Source organism: Meleagris gallopavo, chromosome 8 (genome assembly GCF_000146605.3).
Source record: "Meleagris gallopavo isolate NT-WF06-2002-E0010 breed Aviagen turkey brand Nicholas breeding stock chromosome 8, Turkey_5.1, whole genome shotgun sequence".
NCBI lineage: Eukaryota > Metazoa > Chordata > Aves > Galliformes > Phasianidae > Meleagris > Meleagris gallopavo.
This window is the reverse complement of record NC_015018.2, coordinates 14,868,676-14,877,098: the sequence shown is the minus strand read 5'-3', so window position 1 is coordinate 14,877,098 and position 8,423 is coordinate 14,868,676. Positions and strand designations below refer to the sequence as shown.

The following is an 8,423-nucleotide window of genomic DNA, read 5'->3' as shown; positions in this document are numbered from 1 at the left end:
CCTGGCTCGGCCGCTCCAGTCGGTAAGTGCTGCGTCCGCGGACAGAGTTGTGGCAGGCTTTAGCGATCGCTCTTGAAATCAGCGACGTGAAAGCACACGTTGCGTGTCGCGTCGGTAACGGGAGAGCTGCGCTCTGCCGTCTGGCAGCGGGATTGGAACAGAAACCGGCAGTGCTGCTGCTGGATGCTGCGGGGTGGGCCTGAGAATGTAATCACGGTAACAGATAGCAAGTTACTTGCATACCTGCGAGAGGAGCTAAAAATTGCTGCTTTAACGTGAATAATGCTTAAGAGAACGTACATCTGCTGCAGTCCCAGCTGCACCCGAGAAGCATGTCTGAGCACCAGGGCGCAGTCTGCTTCCCTGCATTGTGAAGCCTGCCTCTAAGCAAGGGCTGCCGCTGCATCAGTAGTTTGCTTTGGGCCACGTCTGCATTTTCTTGAAATAAACCCACTATTCCTCTCACATACCTGGGTCTGCACCACATTATGGTCTTAAAGTCTGGTCACCAAATCTTTGTCATTAAACGTAGGAGATGCATTCCCATTGGCTGTGGGCATTCAGTTTGTAAGACCGATCTAAAATTGGTCTGATGTTAAAACATCTGAAAGCACAGAGCAGCACTTCAGCACCTGCTCTGCATTGCTCACTAGCACCATACAAGCCCAGGTCCTAGGGCTTCTTTTAAATTTTCTTTTTTTCTTTTAGAACTGAAGATGCTTTCAATAATAATAATAATAATAATAAACCGGTATTTATTCCCATGATTTATACTGCAAATTTTATATTTGTTGGTTTTTCAAGCAAATTACTATTTGGTAGCTCTTTCCCCCTACCCTTTTGCAGGCTGATTTGTAACACTCACTCTTGGGCTGATCGCTTTGTGTGCTTGACTGCAGCAGGCAGCTGCACACATGAAATCAGGACAGAAGAGGTTTAAGCCTCTCTAATACCGTACATGCAGCAACTGCAAGACCAGACTTTCAGGACTTTGCGGTGCTCAGCGAGGTGCCTGGGCTTACGCAAGCTCTCAGCAGCAGCAAGAGCCATCCGACAGCTTGGGAGGCACTGAAAGCTGAGTGTTCCTTCCCACGCTTCAATGTGCATGTTCAGACTGTTTAGAAGTCTTGCTGCAAGGCAGTAATAATCAGTTAAATGAGCACAAAGAGCTGGGCTGCAGCTAAATAGATCTGCTTTCTGACTGCTAGTCCACATTGCAGAGTAGTCCACAACCCAGAGTCTGGATTTCTCCAGCTTCCCTATCTCTGCTTCATGTGAACTCTGCAAAATCTGGCTGTGTTTCTAAATGCTCAAAAAAGCTTCAAATGATAACCTCTAAGCTAATTTATGGAAATAATATGCAGATATTCCACAGTTAAGTCAGTTCTTAATTCTTCTGCCCACTGTATTGTTACTCAAACCAGGTAAGACAACAAGCTGATGCTGCAAGATACAACATGTCACTGAATTCCTCTTTTATTTTCAGAATCAAAAGAAAACTAAGTCGAGGAACAAAGTGAGAACTTAACTATCAACATGAAGTTACTCATCTTCCTCACAATAACTCTTGGCACGCTTGTCACAGGACTAGATTCTGTAAGTTTTGAAATAAGTGAGGGGGTTTTTACTTAGATCCACTTCCTTTTTTTTTTTAATTATACTTCTGCTTTGGACAGGGTGCTGGGTTGACTTGAACTGTTCTTCCTGCTGCCTTTGCATTTACATTTGCTGTACATATACCTTCAGAAAATGCATATTTGAACACTTAGCTTTTCCTCTGATTCCATTCCATGTTGAGATGTCTTCTAGAGTTAAAATAGTGAGGACATCATGCAGTAACCAAGAAATCTAGCATTTACCTTTTTATAAAACAACTCGGACCTGGACACAAAGTACCAAGAACTCAGTGGTGTTTTATGTAGGGGAATATTGGGCCTCCAAATAAATTTGTCTGACCTGCTTGAATACAAAGCTGAAAAAGGAGACACAGACCTGATTTTGAATATTTTGACTATCATGCACAAGCATGAAGCACCAAGGTCTCCAGCAACAGGCAGCTGGAGCACATTCCATCTTTGCTGCACTGCTCAGTACCTGAGAGGTGGGGAGGGAAGAAGTTGTCTCTTTTCATCTCTGGGAACCACCCAGATCCACACAGAAGAAATAACTGCGATGTTGACCTGGTGCAGTGGGACCAGGTTGGTAGAGTTCTTCAGAGGGTTTTCTAGTGTAATGTGTTCATCTGCTTTGTTCCGAGTTCCACTTCAAACATATGTAGATCATATATGATCATATGTAGACTCAATAGAGCAAGTTCAGCTAGTGACTACACACAAAAACTTTAAACTGTTAGAGAAGGCACACAGTAGAAAACAGCACAGTCCTATACTACATAATAGAAACATGTCAAAGGAACTGTCTCCTTCAAAAATTTTTCCTTTCTGTCTGCTTAGGTTTACATCAAGCAGTACTACAAGTTATCACATAAACACAGATCACAAAATAGAGGTAAGTACCTGTCTGTTCTACTTGAACCTAAAAAGAGCTTGTTAGCCTGCAATTACATCTTTATCAAAGAAAGATGGCTTTCAATTATATGCAGCTAAAACTTAGTTTGCAACTGTATTTCACTCGACCACTCAAGTGTTTTGCCTCTCAGTACTGATATCTTTCATTTGCAGGATGCCACTGTCTGAATGGTGGAACTTGCATTACTTATCAGTTCTTCAGCCAAATGAAGCGCTGCCTGTGCCCAGAAGGATATGGTGGGCTTCACTGTGAAATAGGTAGAGTATCCATCTTCCTTAATACTAACTAAATGAATTGGAAAAGCAAGCCAGTCATGAATAAGGATTCTCAAGTGAAAGTGCTACCTATAAACACAACTTAATATCCTCCAGCAGTTTTTTTTAATAATAATTAAGGTGAGGAGAAACCATCAAATATTGGAGTAAAATTGTGATCTCTAATTTTCTTGTCCCTGCCTTCTCACAAGTGTTCTTTCATTCCTCATGAATGTTGTAGCTTGTAAAATAGATTTGTTTAGGAGCATCCTGAAGCAAAATAAATTATATTGTGAAGTACAACTGAAATTGCTAAAAAACAAAACAGAATAAACCATAAGTTATTTCACGCATAAAATTCAGAGAACAAATTCAGTAAGAATATATAATGAATCCAGATTTTGTATAATCTTTTTTGTGTAATGTTTTATCACTAAAATGATTCATACAGATTACTTCTGTCTCAGAACAATTGTAAACAGAACATGCTGCTTATGAAGATTTGTTTTCTCAGATACTGACAGCATATGCTACAGTGGGAATGGGGAGAACTACAGAGGAATGGCAGCAGACCCAGGTTGTCTGTATTGGGACCTTCCTTCAGTAATCAGAAGGGGTGATTACCATGTTGATTTGAAGAACGCTCTGCAGCTTGGACTGGGCAAACATAACTTCTGCAGGTAAGATGATGCATTATTCTCCCTGTGATGACATTACTAGAAGAGCTTTGAGTGATGATATATGTTTAAAGAAATAGCAGAGTATTTCAGGGATAAGTTTGAATTTAAAATATTTGGAATGGGATCTCTCTGAAGTGCCTACAGTTCTTACTGCTTATTGAAGCTGCTGGGAATTTTGCAGAGCCATCATACCATATCAATAACTCTGAAGGGAAGTTTCCACTATGACAAAACAAGCTGCCAGTCCTGTGTTCAAACAATTAATTGCTTTCTCCAGCATTTCTTACAAGAAAACACCTTTTGACTTTTCCAGGACAGTTAGAATTCTAAGATACTATTATTTTATTGTTGTTGTTTTTTTCCCCAAGAACTGGGTTTATAAAAAGAACACTAAAAGAACACTTCCTTTATCTTCCAGAAACCCAAATGGAAGGAGCAGGCCTTGGTGCTACACCAAGAGAGGATACTTGATTCAAGAAACACCCTGCAGCACCATACAGAAGTGTGGTAAGTAACACTGGTTTCAAGACAATGGATTTCTAGCACAAAGTTGATGCTTGCCAATCATGTGAACATCTGAACAAAACTTTCTTTCATAGGGCATACGTGTGGCCAAAGAAGCTTCAGCAAGTACTTCAAGATTGTTGGTGGAAGCCAGGCTGAGGTTGAGACTCAACCTTGGATAGCTGGCATCTTCCAAAACATAATGGGCACTGACCAATTTCTGTGTGGTGGCAGCCTCATCGATCCTTGCTGGGTGCTTACAGCAGCACACTGTTTCTATGATCCGTAAGTGTAAAGTTCTGAATTTCTGTATCCTTTGTATCTGCAACTTCCTTCAACAGATTTCCTTATTTTCCCCTCATTGCTGAATGAGCAAACCTTCAAATCTGCCATAGTTATGACATTCTCTCTTAAGCAGAACAAGAGGAGCAGCCATGAACCTTAGGCCTTTGCAAGTCCATGCCTAGCAAAATACAAACACCTGGATGGATTATGTAGCTGAAACCATTTTAACTTAAATTGGAACCAGGATTTCACTTCAACTTATCTGTTTCTAAAACCTAAAAATTGTCTTGATGTACATTCAGTACATTTTTTTTCCTGTAAAAAGCTGATCCTCCTTGCATTCTGCCAGGGAGGATCATTGCTGATGCCAGACATGAGTAGCAGCTAGCCAGGTGTGCCTCTCACAGTGCCCCAACATCTAGCTTGTTCACTACAAGTACGGAATCAGCAGACCTTCCTGTAGCATAGTCTATCAACATTCTTGTTGCTTTTTCCTGTCTGCATTTAAGTAAACAAGAAACCAAACAGGGACTTGATTTTAAGTTGTTAACCTTACCCTCAAAAATAGTAGCCTTCATGAATCTTTGTACTTTAACAGGACAAAAAAGCAACCAAACAAGTCAGTCTACAAAGTCTTCCTTGGAAAGTCCGTACTGAATGCTACCGATGAACATGAACAGGTGTTCATGGTGGATGAAATAATCTCTCATCCTGACTTTACAGACTACACAGGAGGCAACGATAATGATATTGGTAAGCATCATCTTAATACGAGCCTTTAAAACACTGAGGATAACTGAAAACTGTGTAGTTATCGGGTACGTCAAGTAAAAGAAGTAGAACTAGAGCAGAGATAAAGGGAACAGAAGACAGGTAGTTCTGAGAACTAGGTCTGTGCTTAACAAGATCATTCCATGTTTGTCTGTCTGGCTTGTAGCACATCACAGATGCAGAACTCCATGTATCACCTAGCAAAATACCATAGACTGAGACACAGTGCATGCACAGTAGGTTACATTATGTAACAAGGAAATGCTGTATTAGCTAGCACATGAGCTAAAGGTTTTCCTGAAATAAATCATACTTCCCAAAGTCTCTCCCCCTTTTACAAACCTTTCTAATGAATACACTTCAGTTTCTGTAACTTGCACAGAACAGACTTGCCACCCTTGCACATGACACTGAACCCTTGCCTATGACCTTCTGAATTCTGTCACTCAATGCTGCAAAATTAATTGTCACCAAATAATGATTCTCATAATTCCAAAAGCAATGAGAAAAACCAAATATAATGAGAACAAAATGTAAATATTCTCATTAACTGTACTGGATACTCCAATTTTCAGAGAACTTGAAGGGAACTTGCTTTACAAATTTAAGTAATCTTTTGTTGTTGTTGTTGTTAGCTTTGATAAGAATAAGAACAGCTTCTGGACAGTGTGCAGTAGAATCCAACTATGTCAGAACAGTCTGCTTGCCAGAGAAGGACCTTAACCTGTACGACAATACACGGTGTGAAATAGCTGGCTATGGAAAACAGAATTCTTGTAAGTGAATGACTTCTTTCCAAACTGTTACTTAAACTCTGTGGAAACTGGTTGGCTTTTTTTATACCATGATCTTCCAAAGACCCTAAGACTCACTGCTACTACTCTGTGCCTCATATTCAACTCCCAAAAATGACATTTTTTTTTCCTTTTTTTCCCTAGATGATATTTATTATGCTCAAAGACTAATGTCAGCCACTGTAAACTTAATATCACAGGACAATTGCAAAAATAAATACTATGACAGTATCAGAGTTACTGACAACATGGTCTGCGCTGGAGACCCAGCATGGGAAACAGATGCATGCAAGGTAAAGTTTTGTTTTTGTTTTTTTTTTAATGTTCCTGTAAATGATTTTAACAAGTGTATTTAATGGATCAACTGTAGCATAGCAGCATCTTGTAATTCTGCTACTCAGGAGAGTCTTTGAGTAGAGAGAATTCACCGTAGCTACTAGAGTAGACTTTTAGGGTGGCTGAAGACAGGGAAAGATGTAGAGTTTGGTGTTAACCTCTCCAGGTCAGCCTTTCAAGGAGTAGCAATGCTTTAATCACTGCTGTTCCTGGAGATATTACAATTTGTTCTGGCAGTGGCTGGTAGGTAAACGCATCAGAAGAATACAGTAGCTATACCAGCCTCAGCTACACTTGCTTAATCTTGACTATATCTCAGCAGAGGGTTAAGAGATGGATAACAGGAAATCACTGAGCCCTTATGCAAATTCCTCAGAAATTGATTTGCTTCCCTGCACCCTCACTAGGCAGTCTGGCCAATATGCCACTGAAAAAAAACCAACCAGTAGCTACCCTTAAGTGTACAAGTATCGTGTGGGCAGGGAAACAATTATGTGATGCAGAATAGGGCATGTTTGCTTTGACCTTGTACAGCTAGCCTAACAGCTGTGATTTTGAGCATTGGGTGTTGTCTCCAAAGTAACTGTCCAACCTGGGCAAGCTAGGAGGGCTAGAGAACTATTGACCTTATAGACTGTGCTATAGTTGCAACAGATGCTATATGAACTTTCTCTTTTGTTTATGCAGTATTCTCAAAAATCATAGCTTTAGCTTGGAGGTATCTACTGTTTGCTTCAATTCAGAAAAACAATAATCACAGGCTGCCTGTTATCAAAGTTGCATCTACAGAAAACATCCTAATATGTTCTTTTTCCATTGTCAGGGAGATTCTGGCGGCCCCATGGTCTGTGAGCACAATGGCAGGATGACACTTTATGGGATTGTCAGCTGGGGAGATGGCTGTGCAAAGAAAAACAAGCCCGGTGTTTACACCAGAGTTACTCGCTACCTTAACTGGATTGACTCTAACATGAATGCAGTGGTTACCAAAAGTCGCTCTTTCCCTGAACCAAAGTGACCACTTGTGTACTTCTGGACTTGAATAACAATGAGACTGTGGTGATGCCAGGACAACAAAGCCCTGAATATCAGAGTTCTTGCTTTTAACTGATCACGTAGTTTGCCACTACAGTGTTTCTGATGCAGAAGTTGATACTATCTCACTACTCTTAGTTACTGAAAACCACTCAATGGGAATCTAAAATATTTAACATTTAAATGAGTATTCCCATGCACAACACTGTACATATCAAGTTAACTGTCCACTTAATTTACAAACTGGTATTTGTTCTGGAAGTATTGGTGAAGCTTTAAGTTATTTAACTTGTGCATTTTGTATACGGCATCTCTCTAACATCTTTCCCCATCACTCCAAACGATGTGGAATGATAGAAACCTAACCTATGAAGGCCAGTACGGGGAATGTGAACAGGCTTTGCCTCAGAATGTGCAAGAAACTGCATCAGCATTGATTATCATCAATGTGTGAAGAAGGACTGAAGTCCACTGTGACTGAAGCAGCACTTGGTATACAGGACTCATTCCTGTAGACCCAAAAAATACTAAAATCTTAGCAATGGCAACTGCAGCTGTATTAGCATTAAAAAAAACTCTTGAGGTATTCCACCAAAGAACTACACTAAAGAGGGAAAACTATTAATGTGACTGCACTTCCAGGTCCCATTCAAAGGAGCCTGGGTTCCCTTAGAAGTCTGATGGTACCACTTTTCTCCCTTACCTATGCAACCCAGAGAAGAGCTACAGATTCAACGTGCACTGAGTGCTACAGATGTTGAAAGTCGGAACAAAAGTCAGAACTTTATTTCCATTCATCTAACTGATATGATATGGAAATGACTTTTTTTTTCCCCTCAAGACTTCTGATTTTACTTTTAAACTTTTTTTTAATAGATGGAATTATTTGCACGAGGGCTGGAACCTCATTTTATTTAATTTTTACTATGTTTAACTTATTATTTGTATTATATATGTAAAACTATCAATAAAACTATTATTCTTATATAGCTGTTCCTCTTTTGTAAAGGGAAGACTATGTTTTAAAGTTCTAATGTCAATCACTGTACACAGATCTGTACAATATATGCTGCAGGGTTCTGCATAGACTAGATGCTCCCAAGTAACTGCAGCACATCTGGTTTGAATTTCTAAAGCAAACTAAGCTGTTTTGGTTTCACCTTAAAGAAATACAGTTAGCATGCTCCATGATTTTCCACATTAAGTTCCCAGTCACTTGGTGGAGGGAGGTGGGC

At 40.0% G+C, this 8,423-nt stretch overlaps 1 protein-coding gene across 1 annotated transcript; it reads left to right on the top strand.

Annotated features, from left to right (window-relative positions):
- PLAU (plasminogen activator, urokinase) lies at positions 1-7,713 on the top strand. The gene is made up of 11 exons (XM_003207965.4): positions 1-22; positions 1,487-1,596; positions 2,454-2,508; positions 2,682-2,786; positions 3,298-3,463; positions 3,882-3,970; positions 4,063-4,252; positions 4,851-5,005; positions 5,659-5,799; positions 5,962-6,110; positions 6,977-7,713. The coding sequence occupies exons 2-11, from the start codon at positions 1,537-1,539 to the stop codon at positions 7,169-7,171; spliced, it is 1,305 nt and encodes a 434-aa protein (XP_003208013.1). The 5' UTR covers positions 1-22; positions 1,487-1,536; the 3' UTR covers positions 7,172-7,713.
- The last annotated feature ends 710 nt before the right edge of the window (positions 7,714-8,423 follow it).